Source organism: Felis catus, chromosome C1 (assembly GCF_018350175.1).
Source record: "Felis catus isolate Fca126 chromosome C1, F.catus_Fca126_mat1.0, whole genome shotgun sequence".
NCBI classification, from domain to species: Eukaryota; Metazoa; Chordata; class Mammalia; order Carnivora; family Felidae; genus Felis; species Felis catus.
In genome coordinates, this window is record NC_058375.1 from 188,357,978 (window position 1) to 188,376,649 (window position 18,672).

At 34.5% G+C, this 18,672-nt stretch overlaps 1 protein-coding gene across 1 annotated transcript in view; it reads left to right on the forward strand.

Annotated features, from left to right (window-relative positions):
- The window catches only part of BMPR2 (bone morphogenetic protein receptor type 2), a 199,589-nt gene that overhangs the window by 154,208 nt on the left and 26,709 nt on the right, over positions 1-18,672 (forward strand). Inside the window, exons 5-10 of the mRNA XM_003991026.6 lie at positions 908-999; positions 2,842-3,072; positions 3,816-3,930; positions 8,195-8,355; positions 9,601-9,748; positions 16,118-16,254. Of these exons, the coding sequence (XP_003991075.1) occupies positions 908-999; positions 2,842-3,072; positions 3,816-3,930; positions 8,195-8,355; positions 9,601-9,748; positions 16,118-16,254 (884 nt within the window). The remainder of the gene's footprint in view (positions 1-907; positions 1,000-2,841; positions 3,073-3,815; positions 3,931-8,194; positions 8,356-9,600; positions 9,749-16,117; positions 16,255-18,672) is intronic.

The window sequence follows — 18,672 nt, forward strand, 5'->3', positions numbered from 1 at the left end:
CCAACCTCTCTTCGCAAACTTTTTTTCTTAGTTTTTATGAAAAGTTACAAGCATATACAAAATATCTATCACCCAACTTCAATGATTATTACATCTATATATCATCCATAGCCCCACTCACCACACCCTTCATGGTACTGGGTATTTTGAAGTAAATTGCATATGTCATTTATCTGTAAAAACTTTAGTATTATCTCTGAAATATAAGGACTTAAAATATATGTAACCACAATACTATTTTCACACCAATAAATAAATAAATAAATAAATCTTCAGTATCATCAACTGTCCAGTCAGTTCTTTTTTTTTTAAATATTTATTTTAATGTTTATTTATTTTTTGAGAAAGAGAGAGAGACAGAGCACAAGGAGGGGAGGGGCAGAGAGAGAAGGAGACACAGAATCTGAAGCAGACTCCAGGCTCTGAGCTGTCAATACAGAGCCTGACATGGGGCTTGAACTCACAAGCTGTGAGATCATGACCTGAGCTGAATGAAGCTGGACGCCCAACTGACTGAGCCACTCAAGCACCCCAATTGTCCAGTCAGTGCTAATAAATTTTAGGTTTAATGAGCTTTTTAGAAAATCAGTACCCATTCATTCATTTGAATCACTTTTTTTAAGTTATTAAAACCTTCTTTAATGTTTCTGCAATATTTCTTCGAATTTTAAATTAGGTCTGTTACTGGAACTATCTCCCAAAATTCAGCTTTAATGTTATTATTCATCATTCATCTTCATTTATAGATAATTCTTAGTTTAGTAAATAGTTTTACTCTTGGTGACATTGGGCATAAATCTTGCTGCCTGCCTTCTGTAGTTCTTCTTTTTTAGCAATTATAAGAAAAAATGTAATAAAGATTTTAAGAGAACCGTACATTAGCAACTTCTTTTTCCTATTGTTATAGGAGACCGTAAACAAGGTCTTCACAGTATGAACATGATGGAGGCAGCAGCATCAGAACCCTCTCTTGACCTAGATAATCTGAAACTGTTGGAGGTAAGATTGCTTTTAGAACATATGGACTGTTCTTTCTGCTCTCATAGTATATCTGAGACAGTAACTTCATTCACTCACTGCATCATTCATCCATTTATTCCTTGAGCATTTATTAACTGTCAGTTTGGTACCAAGGCCTATTTCAGGCACTGAGAATATAGGTAAAAACTACAGAGAGCCGCCTTGAGACTTGTATTCTAGTGGGAAAGAGTCTACAAAGAGGTGAAACAAATAAATGTATATTACTTCTAGTAGTAGTAAGTGCTATAGAGAAAAATAAAACAGATAAAAAGAAAAAGATGGAAAGCGGTTTAGTAAAGAAAGTATATTTAGAAAGGATACAGAAAGTGTATTTAGAAAGGAGATGATCTTTGAGTATAGACTGCAATAGTGTATAGGAATAAAGACATGTGAAATTCTGAGAAGAATGTGCCATTCAAGCAACCCATGGTATATGCCAAATAAATATTCCTTGTTTGTGCATATATTGCATATTTTTATAGGTACATACAACTGTTATATGGTAATATCTCAGAACCTATGTTATAGTCTTACCATGATGAATGTTTTTATGATTATTATTAGAATAAATAAACTATGATCCCCATACTAGAGACTGTTAAATAATAGATATGGTAGATTTAGTTATATAAAACATTTTAGGAACCTTCTGTTTGGGAGAAAAATACAATAAACAAAGTTAAAATATTCAAAAAAGCATTTCAACACATAAAGTAGAATTGTTAAAGAGCTAGTATAAATCAATATAGAAGCAACAATCCATAAAAAAATGGACCAAAAAGATGAAGTGTCAATTCATAAAAGAATTAAAGGTAGCTTTTGAATACATAATAAGATGTCCAATTTACTAAATTGGAAAAAAAATACTAGTTAAAACCACAGGATTTTATCCTGGACTGAGTAAAATACTCCCAAACATTGCTGATTTAACTATATATTGATACAGCCTTTCTAAAAGGCAGTCTGTTTATTAAGTAATTAACCTAGAAATAGTTAAATATGACAAAAATATTAAATAAATGATGGTAAATCCTTAACCTGTTTCAGTAAAGTAAAATCCCCAGAAGCCAAAAATGAAGAGAATGGGTTGCATTTTGCTGATTTTATTTTTTTATTGTGTCCTGTATATTGTGAATGTTATATTGAGGAGACCTTGTGTTCTGGTAGGTTTTTCTAAAGTGTGTTTATTTCCATTATTTGTTTTAGTAGGCAGTTAACTTGGTTGGACGTACTGTGAACTCCTTGTCTCAGATGGAAGCTCAAATCTCACTGCCATTGTTTTATCTTTAGCTGGAATTGGTCTCAAGTATTCATTTCATTTCCCCCTCTCTCACTCTTCTTTGTGGGATTCTCCTCTCCCTTTCCAGCATTTTTGGTTGCCCTAAATTCTGTCCTCTGGCTCCTAGGGCCAGGAAGACTATATTTTCTATCGCAGTTCTAACTGCACTGTGCAGTGTTCGTGTCAGCCTGCTTTCAGGCTAAAAGCTATAAAAATGAGTAGTTCACCCTATGGCATTCCTTTCTTTTAAGTGTTGACTCCCCTCAGAATCTACTTCCTTTTGTTCATTCTCTAGCACTTTTAGATTTCTTTTTAAAATTTTGTTCAGAGTTCATAATTGTTATCTATGGGAGGGCTGGGTCTGATAGGAGTTTCCTGAGCCATATGAGATGTAGAATTTATTAGTTTCTTGACAGTGGAGTAATTTAAACTATAAGCAATAGAGAACTGTGGTATACATTTGGATTTACACTTTTCTAGAAAATTGATTGTTCAGTTGTGATATGAATTAATACCTTGCTTTCTTCAAAACAAATTTACAGCTGATTGGCCGGGGTCGATATGGAGCAGTATATAAAGGTTCCTTAGATGAACGTCCAGTTGCTGTAAAAGTGTTTTCCTTTGCAAACCGTCAGAATTTTATCAATGAGAAGAACATTTACAGAGTGCCTTTAATGGAACATGACAACATTGCTCGCTTTATAGTTGGAGATGAGAGAGTTACTGCAGATGGACGCATGGAATATTTGCTTGTGATGGAGTATTATCCCAATGTAAGTTCTTTATAAAAATTAAACTGACATTTATATTAGCTGTCAATCAGAATTTTAGGAGGACTACTGTTATGTAGAACATTGGTGGTTTGCAAACTGGTTAATAATGGTTTGCTGTGAGATAAGGATCTCACATCAGAATGTGAATCAACCAAGTCACTAGTTAACTTTTTAGTTCATCTGTCTGTCTGTCTGTCTGTCTGTCTGTCTGTCTCTCCCTCTCAGCAAGACTTTCTTGATGAGGGAAACAGTGTTTTGACTGACGTTCATTCTTGTGCAAGCTCCTTATCCCTGACTGGTAAATACTTTGTGGATGAGCACCTTGAATAGCACTGACACATACATATTTATGAAAGCTTTCTGTTTCATACTTGTAAAACATAACAATTTAATTTGTATTTGTACTGTAAGAGATACAGTATAAAGAAAGAATGTAAAAGACTATGTTTTCTATCTTAATTTCAGAAACAAAAGAAACATTTAATATGAAATACTTATACTTTTTAACATTGGAGAAAAAAATCAATAATTTTAAATTATCCTTTCCATCATCTTCTCCCCTCTCAACTCACAGAAATGTCTTACTGTTTTGAGATTTTGAAATGTCATAGTTCATTAAATCTCCATGGAATCCTAACCTACTTAAATACTTTGTCAGGCTACTGCTAATTTACCTCCTTATGTACAAGTAAATTAATTCCACTTTTTTTTTTTTGTATTTGTGTATTTCTTCTTTTATATAGGGATCTCTCTGCAAGTATTTGAGTCTCCATACAAGTGATTGGGTCAGTTCTTGCCGTCTGGCTCATTCTGTGACTAGAGGTCTGGCTTATCTTCATACAGAATTACCACGAGGAGGTAAGACAATGAGTAGAAGATGAATGACACTCATGTGGGGCAAAATTCACAAAGGGAAATTGTATTCATATCTTCAAGCTAAGAGTATATTTTATATAATAGCAGATTTATTATTAGCCAGTTGTTTGAAGTATCTGGCTTGAGGAAATATATTTGAAATATAACAGGAAGAATAAGAAAAAGAACTTCGAGACCCTAGAGAGGTCATGGATCCTATTGAGATTTTGATTAAAGCTCTGAACACCTCTGTAAAGATACATGTATGGCAAACTTTTAAAAATGTTCTTTTGATTCTAGGGGTTCTCAGACCCGTTAAAGTCCATCAATGAACTTAGGTTGAGAAGCTCTTAGCTAGGCTGTAGTACATTTCCTTGCATTTATTTGCTTATTTAAATGAAATACAGTGCATTACCAATTCTTAAGTTTTAACATCATATGGATTTTTATTCTATATTTGACTGGTCTTTAGTATAAAACCTACACATATCTTTTTATAACTTAGTGTTTCTCTTAGCTAGGATTAGGTTTGGTCAGATCTGTCAGGGGGAAAAAATCACAGGCTTCAATAAGAATAAATTTTTTTTCTTTCTTATGTAAGAATTTAGAGAGAGTCTAAAATTGGTTTGGTGTAGCCTAAGCCTCCAGTAATAGTTCTCCTCCATTATTCTTTTTTTTTTTCCATTATTCTTTACATATGGCTTACCTTTTCAAGGTCACCTCATTGTCCATCATGCTATATTCTAATCAGTAAGGGAAAGGAAGGGAAGGTAGAAGGAATTGCCCCCTTCTGCCTCCAGAAGTTCTACTCTCATACGTATATTTTATTTTACAGAACTTAGTTCACACTTAACTACCACACTTAAATACAGTTGTTGGTGTTATTATTGTTGTTTTTAAGCTGGCTGTGTTGGCTGTGTTGCTATATCAAATAATATTGGATTCTGTTACTGAGTAGAAGGAGGATAATGCATGCTGGGGAGTTGATCTTCGCCAGTGTTTCAGAACTGTGGTTTGTGTTCTTTGTCATAACTACAGTTTTCTTCAGCATCTGTGCACATTTTTGGTAGTTGTTCAAAACATCTTTTTAATACATTTACTTTCTCACTTTGTTTCAAAACATACATCACAGGCACATCTAAATTAGCTTTGTTGCAAAAATCAGTCTTAGTGCTTTCTCAAGCTCTCATCCCTTACGGATTTTCTTGTCATACTACAGCCCAGAATATTGTTTTTTCAGTTTCTTTGACCCCTGTAGATAAGAGAATCTTTAATATATCAGTTTCTTAGATCTTTGTTCTATTGTATAATAGTGTGGGTCATCTTTTCTAGCTGCTGCTTCATATATAAAAAATTTCTCCTGAATAATTTATCACTTCATTTATCTTGACATCTTGCTTTTCCTGAATACAGAATTGACCAATGTTATCGCCTATGTCAGCAGTTTGATGCACTTATTCTGGTGCTTTAGGACACTAACCATTTGGACTATGCTTCCTTACTCTTAAGTATTACTATAATTCACTTAAAAAGCTGGCTTAGCACAGAACTTAAAATACCATCCTCATCCCCCTTTTCAAGACTTGCATGACTTAGCAAGGTTTCAAAAAAATGAAAAGAATGATTGCCATCAAATAAGAGTTTTATTTAGATGTAGATGTTACTTTCAAATATTAGCTAATACCACTTAAACTAGTTAACCCCCCCCTTGTTTTTAGTTAACCTTTTTTTTTTAAACTGAGCATATACATAGTATTGCAAAAAATAAATAAATACAATAGCTATTTGGGGGGTTTTGTGGGGTTTTTTTTAGTATAGTAGCTATTTGAATTTATGCTTTTACCTAATATTTTAAAGGTATTGGAAATATACAGTATTATTTCAAAATATTTAAAGTGTTATTTCACTTTTTGTCAGAGAACACTATTTTTCATAGTATCTTCATTTTTTTTTTATTTCTTTTTCAACGTTTATTTATTTTTGAGAGACAGAGAGAGAGAGAACACGAGCAGAGGAAGGGCAGAGAGAGAGAAGGAGACACAGAATCCAAAGCAGGCTCCAGTCTCTGAGCTTTCAGCACAGAACCCGACACAGGGCTCAAACTCACAAACTGTGAGATCATGACCTGGGCTGAAGTCAGACACTTAACTGACTGAGCCACCCAGGCACACTCCCTACCCCACCCCCTACCCCCAGTATCTTCAAATGTAACTTTGCTGTTTGGCATAGAAATTTTATGGTAAGAAATAATACTATTATTATTTTATTTAGCTGTTTTTAGCTTCAGAATAAGGAGGAATTGAGCCTGCTTATTTATTTGTAACTGTCCTCCTTATGAATTTTTCCTGATAATGTCAGTGAAACTTATTACCATACTCCCCCCTCCCCCCGAATCTAACAAAGAAAGAACATATTATAGATCACTCAAATCTAACAGAAAATTACTATTAACTATGTACATCCTTCTAAGTCCTTTGCTGTGTGTATGTGTCCATAGAGACTATTTTTTGTTCAGGTTTTATTTTTTAACACAATTAAAATAATAGTATGCCCTGCTTTTCTTTGAAATATTTGCCTAGTACAGTGCTACTGTCCAGGGCAAAATTATTGTATGTTCTCCTTTCTCTGCACTCCCTACCCCCAAATGAAAAGGATTAAAAGGAATACCGAAGAGAACTTTAAGGGGAAAAGTCTCTCAAAAGGGCAGTCTATAGTTCTACCCTTTACATTGGTAATGAAACCTATCTTGTTTCCTTTCTTCTCTTCCTTTCCCTTGTTTTCTTCTTTACCCCCTTCATTCTTTGCTCCCCACCCCTCTTCTTTCATTATTTCATGTCTTTTTTTTTTTTCTTATATAGTAGTAGAAGGTACTACCCTATTTTCTTCTCTGGCTGTATCATTGACTCATTGCCCATTCTCCCCATTATTTTTGCCTAATGTCCTTAAGTGTGAGATCTTTAAGTATTGATTTGGTATTAATATACAAAAATTTTCCAAATATAGAAACATTTTTATATCTCTATAAGTTTCTTATATAAATATCACCTTGAGATTATACTATACATACTAGTATTGTGGTTTTATCCAGAATAAGAAATGCAACTCTTTTAGGGGCTGAGTGAGCCATGTTAGTACAAGCTTTGGAAGGCTAGACCAGGAGGTGAGAGGGGAGAAAATGAACAAGAAATCAACTCTTTTTTAACTACTATTTTTGTCTTCCAATTGTGACAGGAATCATTATCTTCTGTTTTTAGTTTCATTGTTGGTGAAATTATAGTCTGATATTCATTAATGAGAGTAATGAATGTAAATACTGAGCCTATTTGGGCCTAAATATAAATACTCAATAAAGTTATCATTGACTTTGTTCTGATTGCTCTGTTTCTTTGTATACCTAGAGACTTATTTTAAATTTCAGAAATTGTATAACAATTTTTTTCAACTCAGGAGCTGTAGTTTTGCTTAATATAATATTTATATAAGGTTTCCTTAAAGAGAGGAAAGAAATATGTTTTTGGTAGGGCAGCTTAGGTTAGATACATTCTTTTCAGTCAGCAAACATTTATTGTGTGCCAAGCCTTTTGAATTCAGGTAAAACATGTTCTCTTTCTACCTTCATAGAGCATATAGTCTAGTGATAAGTAATGTGAGTATAATAGTGCTCAGCTTCTCTGTAAAATCAGAAAACAGGTTTTCATATCTTGTGAGATACCAGCTCCTCTACTTATTCTCCAGGTCCATTGTAAAACTTTTTCTAGTTTGATTTGAATAACTGAGGTGGACTTAGAAACAGGGCTAACCCTGAGGGCAGAACTGGGATGTTCTGTCATAGGTTTGATCAGTGAAGCCATAGGAGAATAGTATAACATACAATATACAGATTTTGGAGGCATCTTGGCAAGTTGACTTTTTTTAGTTATTTATACTAAATATTTCTTTCTCTGTTGCCTCCTTTTGCTACCCTTAGAAAAAGGGGAAAAAAAACAAGTATGTTTTAAAGTTAGAAGCAATAGCATGTTGGCTATTAGTTGCAGCTAAATATTTAAAGCTTAATTACACATGCAACAGTAGTTTATGTTGTAAAATATAGTGAAAATAGTGATGATTATGAGTTGAAACTGCTTTCTTGTGTCCCTTTCTGTTATTAGAAAATTAAATGGCAGAAAAATAATACAATCATCTATATTTTTGTAGTCCCTATTACCTGCATGTTTATGTCCAACAGTGCTATTTAAGCATTAATAAATATTTGAAATTATCTAAACAGATCATTATAAACCTGCAATTTCCCATCGAGATTTAAACAGCAGAAATGTCCTGGTGAAAAATGATGGAACCTGTGTTATTAGTGACTTTGGATTGTCCATGAGGCTAACTGGAAATAGACTGGTACGCCCAGGGGAAGAAGATAATGCAGCCATAAGTGAGGTGAGTGTATACAAAAGGTATCACTCTGATGTACTTCGAGAAGATAATGAAGCATTAAAAAAATCTATCCAGGACAGTTACCCTTATATGCTACCAATTACAGCATATTAGGAATTACAAAATTAAGACCTACAGAAGACCTTGCATGAAGTTTATCAGTTCTTTATGGAAATCACTGCTTGTTCCAACTCATTTTTTTAAATGTTTATCTATCTATCTATCTATCTATCTACCTACCTACCTACCTACCTACTTATGTATTTATTTTGATAGAGAGAGAGAGAAAGCACAGGGGAGGGAGAGAGAGAATCCCAAGCAGGCTTCGTGCCATCTGCGCAGAGACCTATGCATGGCTTAGTCTCATGAACTGTGAGGTCATGACCTGAGCCAAAATCAAGAGTTGGATGCGTAACAGACTGAGCCACCCAGGTGCCCCCCACAACTCATTTTTGAGAGGCATTGGGAGGAGGATTGTCAGAACTGTATTTTCTTTTTTAAGAACTGATTTTTGAAGCAGGAGTAAAATTTCGAAGTTTAAGACAGGACAGTCACCTTCTGATAATCACTGTTGAAATGTGGACCTCATCCTTCCTGACCTTTTTCTCTGCATCCCCATACACGTCTCTCTCTCCATGTGTATGTATTTTTTTAATTAAAAAAATTTTTTTTTAAATATTAAATTATGGGGGTGCCTGGGGGGCTTAGTGGTTGAGCATCCGACTTCAGCTCAGGTCATGATCCCATGGTTTGTGGGTTTGGCTCTCACATCGGGCTCTGTGCTGACAGCTCACGGCCTGGAGCCTGCTTCGGATTCTGTGTCTCCTTCTCTCTTTGCCCTCCCTTGCTCATACTTTGTCTGTGTCTCTCAAAAATAAATAAACATTAAAATATATATATATATTAAATGACGTACATATTATTGTACTTTTTATATTATACTATTGTATTGCACTTTTCTCATTGTGTCTTGCAAATGTTTCTTCATTGACATACATAGGATAGTTTAGCTTATTCTTTCTGATTGATGAATAGTATTCAATAGAAAAGATTTACCACAGTTTATTCAAGAAGGGTGTTTTGTAGGTAAAAAATTAGGTATAGAAAGTTTCAGTGATATACATAAGGTCAAATAATGTGTCATTGACATGTAGTTGACATGAAATTTATGTCTAACTTCTGGTCTGATGTATGCATGTCAGAATATGCTACATTATGTTTCTGAAAAATGTCACTCTAATTTATCAGGTTGGCACAATCAGATATATGGCACCAGAAGTTCTAGAAGGAGCTGTGAACTTGAGGGACTGTGAATCAGCTTTGAAACAAGTAGACATGTATGCACTTGGACTCATTTATTGGGAGATATTTATGAGATGTACAGACCTCTTCCCAGGTAAGAGAATTGCTGTCAAAAATTGATACATGTTTTGAGTGAAGCAGTTATATCCTCTTTTTCGACTTTTAAATTGAGTCAACTTTTATGTTTTTACTTTCACTTAAACCTTTAGTTTATTGCCATCTAGTGTTCAGAAACATTATTAGCAGAAGGATGTCAATTAGAAATAACTGTAAACAGATCCCAACTTCGCATCTGAGTGCAGGTGTTTGTTTTTATATTGATTTTTGAGAGAGATGGAGAGACAGAGTGTGAGCTGGGGAGAGAAAGAGAGAAAGAGGAAGACACAGAATCCAAAACAGGCTCCAGGCTCTGAGCTGTCAGCACAGAGCCTGATGCGGGGCTTGAACTCACAAACTTGGGAGATCATGTCCTGAGCCAAAGTCGGATGTTTAACCAACTGAGCCACCCAAGCACCCCTGAATGCAATTTAGTTAATTGTTCATAATAGCTTATCTATGTTTAGTTAGATTGCTTTAGCAGTCATTGTTGTCCTTATGCACCCTCTGAACATTTGATAAGCTATACTTAAAATATTCCCTGAATTGACCCAAGAAGTTAGAAACAATGAATTTACCATTGGAACACTTTTTTCTTTCTTTCTTCCTTTATTTTTTTCATTCTTCCTTCTTGACTTCCTGATTCCTGCTTTCCTTCCTTTCAATGAAAGAACACCCATTTAATATGAATGCTTATTTAAGGCTTATTTGAATTAACCAAATGAGTTTATAGTTTTTCTCTTTTTGTTAGGATTACATTACTCTCATTATTGTCCTATAAAAACTTTAACTACCAATATGTGTGCATTGCATTCTGCTAGATGGTGTACAAAATGACTTGATATATATATGGCTTCTATCTTACAGGAATAATACCATTAAAAGTATAGAAAAAGGAAAAATGGTCAATTGAACCAGCACTGGACAAACTATATAATGGAACTATTTAATAATAACAAAGATTAGTAGTGGGGTTGAGGTGTTTTTTGTTTTTGTTTTGTTTTGTTTTGTTTTTTTGTTTTGTTTTTTGCTTTAAAAACAGTAAACATTTAGCAGTAGTTTATAATTCTAAAATAAAATAAATTAATAATTACTTAGATTAACTACAGGTTAGGCAGTTATTATTTAGAAGTATATTTTCTAGTTAATTGGAAGTACAGAGTACTCAGTTGAGGTGTTTTTCTAGGCATAGCAGAATTGCAGTAGTATCACAGCATTATTAGAACTTTGAAACTTTTTATTTATATTACTGGAATTTAGACCACAGATATTTTTATATATCCTAATTCAGAATTTTTGTTTTTTTAGAAACATGACTGACTAGAATTCTTAAACCAGCATTAGTACATTACCATCAGCAATATTTTTTCAACAATTACTGCATTCAGAGAATAACTATTGCTTTTGCCCTGATAAATAATATCAGGTGTATGAAAATGGAAAGGCAATTAAATCTTATTTGCAGAAGATTAATTTAGCAGATATGTAGTTTGAATTGAAATAGAACTAGAGGTGGTTTAAAAAGGAAAAAGACAGGTGCCTGGTTGACTCAATCAGTAGAGTATGCATCTCTTGATCTCTGGGTCAGGGTCATAACTTCAGCCCGACACCAGGAGTGGAAATTACTTAAAACAACAACAACAATAGTTTAAAAGAAAAAATATAGGTAAGGCGTGCCTAGGTGGCTCAGTTGGTTAAGTGTCTGACTGTTAATTTCAGCTTAGGTCATCGTCTCATGGTTCATGGGATCAAGCTCTGTGTCAGGCTCTATGCTGACAGCTCAGAGTCTGCTTGGGATTCTCTCTCTGCCTCTCTTTCTGCCCCTCCCCCATTCGTGTGCATGCACATGCTCTCTCTCAAAATCAATAAATAAGCATCTTTTAAAAACATGTAAAAGAATAAGGTGTTACTATTTTAATGGATGCATGGTTTCAGTTTGGGAAGATGGAAAAGTTCTAGAGATGGGTAGTAGTGATCATTGCACATTATTAACATACTTACTGCCATAGAACTTACTATACACTTAAAAATTGTTAAAATGGTAAATTTTGTGTTATGTATATTTAACCACAATGAAAATAAAAATAAAGGAAAAAAATGAGAGTTGCATTAAGAGATCTTATAATCTTGGATATGGAAATGGAGAGAAGAAATGTGTGGTTCTGCTTAGCTATTGTAAGAAAATCTAAGGAACTGAGAAATATTAGGAGATCTAAGAAATAATGAGGGTGGCAGCCAGGAACTTAGGAAAAAATATTAGTTTATATTGGAAACATGAGTTTCTCCAATTATGAAGACTTTCAGATGGGGTATTGATGGACAGCTGAAGAAAGTTTTTAAAAATAATTTTTAAGGGGCCCCGGGGTATCTCAGTCGGTTAAGCATCCGACTTCAACTCAGGTCATGATCTGAAAGTTCATGAGTTCAAGTCCTGCCTTGGGCTCTGTGCTGACAGTTCAGAGCCTGGAGCCTGCTTTGGATTCTGTGTCTCCCTCTCTCTCTGCCTCTCACCTGCTAGTTTCTCTCTCTCTCTCTCTCTCTCTCTTTTTCTCAAAAATAAATAAAACATTCTAAAAAGTTTAAAAAATAAAGAATTTTATAAATAAAAAGGATGTTGAGAGAACTAAAAGTGAAATGATTTAGAAATTGTTTATGTAAAGATGGTAAATGGGAACACTCTGCTAAGAGAACAAATGAAGAGTGCAAAAAATTATTGCGTAAAGACTGAATATTGGGGGACCTCCCTGTACCAGTAGGTTAGTTTAGAAGACTGTTGGTCAGAAAAATAGTGAGAAAACTAAGAAATTGTTGTAGGGAGTATGGCCGGAGTTGCAAAAGATGAGTCTGCAAACAAAGTACAGTTAAGTGAAGGTCCTCATACTGGAGTCCCAACTCCAGGATGAAGCTTCTTCTTATTAGGATAATTGCTAAAGACTATGTGCATAAAGTCAGCTAAGCAAGAGTGTTAATCAGTCTAATGGTTTAGCTTTTCAAGGTTACATTTCGAGTTAATTGGTTTCTGTAACACTAGGAAGGGTCAGGTGTGAAGGAGGATCGGCCCTGGACAATGTTAATGGCTCTAGGGGTTCCTTACTGCCACAGCCATGTTCAGCTGTGTAAACAAGTCCTAAGGCCTTGCACCTTCTCCAGCCCTTCCCTTTTGGAGTCTTTTCCTTTGATGCTTCTCTCCTTCATCTCCCACAAGAAATCATAGTATCTTGGAAGTCAGTGTTAGAAAATGTTAAGAACCAAGATTGATAGCAGTAGATGTAATATAAGGTCAAAAGGAAATAGAACTGAAGAATGATCTTTGAATTTAAATAACAAGAGGTCATTAGTATTCTTAGAGGAGTTTCTGTGGAATAGAGAAGATGGAAATATCAGAGTATGGGAAGGAAAAGTATTAGGAAAGCACAGGAAGAAGATACAAGATACTCTTAAAAATGTTAACAATGAAACGGGATGGAAGTTGAATAAAAAGGAACCCTTAAACATATTAATAAGCATAGAGAATAGCATGTTATAGTTATAACATTTTTGGAAAACATTTTTTTCAGATTTATATGATACACCTCCAAATGCAGTACATGCTTTATTATTAAATGTAAACACTATGTAATGTAGACTGATTCTCGCTGTAAAATATATGCAGAATAAATGAATTAGATGTTTGTATTACAAAGAAAGAGTGAAATGCTGCAATGTTTATATAAAGAAGGAATATGAAAGGAAGATAAAAAAGGAAGGCAAGAGAAAGAAAAAGGAAGAAAGAATAAGCATAATTTAAGAAGGGAACTAAAATGTTCCTAACTGCTTAGAGACATAATTAACAAATAGCAAATGAGGTGAGAAGCAGGGAATGGTATCTGATATTCTAGATATTTGATCTATTTTGGACAATTTGAAAGAAAGTGGGATTATAAAACCTCCCTTGAGCAATCCAATGTTTATGAAGTTTTAAGGAAATCCAGTAAGACTAATATAATTCATGATGATGATGTCATTAACATTCATCTTTGTGTCCCTAGTGCCTAATACTAAGTTAGCTCTAAACAAGTATCTATTGAACAATTAGATTAAGAACCATGAAGATTTCTTAGAAATTTGCAATTCTTCTGGGGCGCCTGGGTCGCTCAGTCGGTTAGGCATCGGACTTCAGCTCGGATCATGATCTCGCAGTTTGTGAGTTCGAGCCCTGCATCGGGCTCTGTGCTGACCGCTCAGAGCCTGGAGCCTGCTTTGGATTCTGTGTGTGTCTCTCTATCTGCCCCTCCCCTGCTCACGCTCTGTCTCTCTCTCTCAAAAATGAATAAACTTAAAAAAAATTAAAAAAAAGAAATTTGCAATTCTTAATGTCATTTCATTCACAAAACAAGATTGTATATCAATTTTATTTAGTAGGTTTTCTAATTATATTTTAGACCTGCTTAAAACAAATAAGTAAAATTATGAATTTTTAGTTCTTCTACTTAACCAGCATTTGAAAAAAAAGTGACTAATAAATAATACTTGGAAGACATCTATATGTGTTGTGTATATGTCTCAGAGAAACAGATATGATGTACTAGTAAATATCTTCTGGTTCACAAACATTATGGATTGAGGTTTTATTAGATGAGGTTTCATGAACAAAAGTGATATACTAACTAGCAGGATTAAAACTTCTGGTTTTGTCTTTCAAGTTCAATATTGATGGTGATTGTCAACAGTAAGTATTTGCTTAGGAGTGCCTGAGTGGCTCAGTCAATTAAGCATCCGACTCTTGATTTCAGCTCAGGTCATGATCTCATGGTTCATGAGTTAGAGTCCCGCACTGGGCTCTGTGCTGACAGTATGGAGCCTGCTTGTGACTCTCTCTCTCTCTCTCTCTCTCTCTCTCTCTCTCTCTCTCTCTCCCTCCCTCCCTCCCTCCCTCCCCCTCTCCCTCTCCCTCTCCCTCTCCCTCTCCCTCTCCCTCTCCCTCTCCCTCTCCCTCTCCCTGTCCCTCTCCCTCCTTCCCTCCCTCTCCCTCCCTTCCCCCTCCCCCCACCCCGCTTCTGACCCTCTCCCACTTGCACTTTCTCTCTCTCTCAAAATAAATAAATAAACTTAAAAAACAATAAGTATTTGCTTAAATCTTTAGAGTTACAAAATATCATTTGTATAGATACTGCAATATTCCAAAAATTTTGGGTTATGTTGCATAAATTATAAAATTAATCTTTGTAATATAATCTTTTTTAATATTGGTGGAGGGAAAATGTTTATAGGTTTTTGAATATCCAAATTGAAAATTGAAACATAAAACTTAAACAAATGTTTTATAAAGTATTTTCTATCTGGTCATCATAACTTTTGTATTATTTCCATGTGAGTGAGATAAGGAAGACAGACATTGCCATTTTGCTGACAAGAAAAGTAAAACACAGAATAGTTAAATGACTTTTCCAGGGTAGAGATGAAGACACGATTGGAGCTTAAGTGCCTTATCCTGCATTCTGGTGTTCTTCCTTCTAATTTATCATGTCACTCTAATGGGATGGGAGCTGGGGCCAGCAGACAGTCTCTCTCCTGTGTTCTTTGTCAAGATTTTGACTAGACCACTGGTATTCTGACCCTTGTCTCAGCGGTCTTCTGTATGGCACAGTATGTTTATAAAGTTTAATTTGATCACATTTTGTAAAAATCAAAGCTTCTTATCACAAGCAGCTGATTGTGCTTAGGGGTTATAAATAGGGTTATTAAATAGTGGTAGAATAGTTAATGATACTTAAAAATCCTTGATCTAGATATTACTTCTTAGGGATTTTTAAAAAATCAGTATATTTAGTTTTCTGTCGTGGCCATTATCATAAAAATTTTTGTGACATTTGATACAATCTGGCTGGACTATAATAGAGCCAGTGACATATTAAGACATGATGACTATACATCCTAGACACTTATATTTGGTTCTACAGACATGTGTTATACTATATCCTGGGCTTTCTCCTTATATTCACCACCCTCAATCCCTGTATGGGGTAGGAATTCAGGCATTTTCAAGTATTAAATGCACCTTATGTATGTAATAATCCCCCCCAATTTAGTAATTCTAGAAGCCATTTAAAAATAGCTATGTCCATTATTGAAACTACCACTTGATTTATCAACAGACATTTAATTTATTAAAGACTACTTTAGTTAAAACCTTTATTAACTAATATTGTATTAAACCCACAAAAGGATCTCTTTTGCATTTCCAGATAGGCCCAAAGGATTAAAAAAAAATAAAAAAGATTGTAACATAATTTCTTTGCTTACTTAGTATCAGAAATTCTGCTCCTGTTCCATCATTTTATAATAATTGAAAATTTTACTTTATTCATTTTTAAAAAAAAATACACAGGTGAATCTGTACCAGAATACCAGATGGCTTTTCAGACAGAAGTTGGAAACCATCCCACTTTTGAAGATATGCAAGTTCTGGTGTCTAGGGAAAAACAGAGACCCAAATTCCCAGAAGCTTGGAAAGAAAACAGCCTGGTAAGAAAAAAACTAAATTATTAAAAAGAGGACTTATGACTGAATATGTTTTAATGTTGTTTGAAGCAAAAATAGACTGTTAATGTTAATAGTTTTTAGAGTTGTCTAATGCCAAAAATCCTTGCTTGACTTTTATGATGTTATACAGTTTCAAAATTTTCAATATAAAAAAGTCCTCTTTTTGGTTCAGATGTAGTTTTTTCCAAGTAAAAATACTAGAGAGACTAAATTGTGTCTGAGCTTGCCAAATTGAATAACAGCTGGAATAATTAACAGATTAATATTTTTAAACATTATTGAAATTCCACCTTACTCTCTTGAGAGTGGGTACCAAAAATGTTAATTAGTGCAGACTTACATATTCAATAGAAATTTAAACTACCTAAAAAAGAAACCAAGGTATGCTTTAAATTCTGCCTTTTAAAAATGCATTCTAGGGCCTTCCTGGCTTGCTCAGTTGGTGGATCATGTGACTCTTGATCTCAGGGTTGTGAGTCTAAGCCCCATGATGGGTGTAAAGATTATTTAAAAATAAAATCTCAGGGGTGCCTAGGTGGCTCAGTACGTTGGGCGTCCGACTTCAGCTCAGGTCATGATCTCGTAGTCCATGAGTTCGAGCCCCACATGGGGCTCTGTGCTGACAGCTCGGAACCTGGAGCCTGCTTCCGATTCTGTGGCTCCCTCTCTCTGACCCTCCCCCACTCACACTCTGTCTCACTCTCTCTCTCCAAAATAAATAAACATTTAAAAAAAATTTTTTTTAAATATAAAATCTTTAGGGGTGCCTGGGTGGCTCAGTTGGTTGAGCGTCCAACTAGGCTCAGGTCATGATCTCACAGTTCATGAGTTTGAGCCCCACGTCAGGCTCTGTGCTGACTCGGAGTCTGGAGCTTGCATCGGATTCTATCTCCCTCTCTCTCTGCCCCTCCCCCACTCACACTCTGTCTTTCTCTCTCTCTCAAAAATAAATAAACATTAAAAAAAATAAAATATTTAAAAAACAAATGTGGTCTAAAATGCTAAAATATCTACAAAGGCTTCTGCCATTTTAGTAAATTGTTGCTACAGCACTATAAATATCTTACAAAATTTACACGCACATGCACACACATTCTCTCTCTTTTTGTCATATAATTTCTTTTAACATAAGTAGGATCATTTCATTATCCAGTATCATTTTTTGCTTATGTACAGTTTTTCATGTCAATACCTGTCATGTATCTCTTTATCCATTTAGTCAGTATTCTATTGTATGATATATCCTAATTATTGAATTACCCTTTATTGATGGTAGTACCTATATTTCTTATTTTAAACATTTTTTAAAGAATTATAAAGTTATACCTATACATGGTAAATCAAATTAAATAGAAGGGCATAAAAAAGGAAATGGAAAAGGAAAAGACTACATATCCCTAGCACCACTCTTCAAAAGTAACTCCTGTTAACAGCATTCTGAGGTTTTGGTTTTTGTTTCTAACTTTTTCTTCTGGAGGTTACTGTTATAACTGTGACTACCATATCTATTATTATTTCTTATTATCTCTCATTTGCTCTTTCCTAGTTTTGTAATGCTGTAACTATTATTAAATAATTTGTGTTTTGTCTACAGGTTGCTCTAAAATTCAAAATAAAAACATCAGAAATTGTAGAATTATGATTATGTAAACATCCACTGTACAATATAGTATTGTGCTTGGACTCATAGAGAAGGAAGTAAAAATCCTATGTTAGTTAATATAAGCCTCTGCTGCTTAAGAAAGAATGTTTCAAAAGTCACCATCCACTGGATTCTCTTTGATATACATGGCGCTTTTTAATTTCTTTCTTCTCTATAGATTCTACCAAGAAGCAACATTTAAAAAAAAAATCTCATTCTTTTTCTTGTAAGTCATTATTTCTTTGATGAAGCCTCTTTAAGTGATATGTGTTAGTATGAGCATGGGTAGTATGGATACCTGCACCCTCAAAAATGTTTTTATCTTGTCCTCATGTTTGTATAATAATTTGGCCAGGTAATGATTTCAAGATCAAAATCACAAAATCCTCATACTGGTTCCTGTGAAATCACTACTCTGTTGTCCTCAAGCATTCAGACATATTAAGAATTCCAGAGTCATCTAATCTCATTTCATTATTTTTTGTCTTTTTGTTTTATGCCCTTGTTTTCTTGTCTCTATAAGCTTTTACACTTTTACTTTATTGTTGAAATTATCAAATTTCACCTGGACATATGTAGGCGTGGATCTTTTCACACATTTTGCTTTGCAGTAGACAGGTTTTCAGTTGGAAAACTCAGAAGTTTCTTCAATTCGGAGGGATTTTCTTGTATTATTAAAAATTGGGGCGCCTGGGTGGCTTAGTCAGGCATCCAACTCTTGATTTAGGTTCAGGTCATGATCACATGGTTCGTGGGTT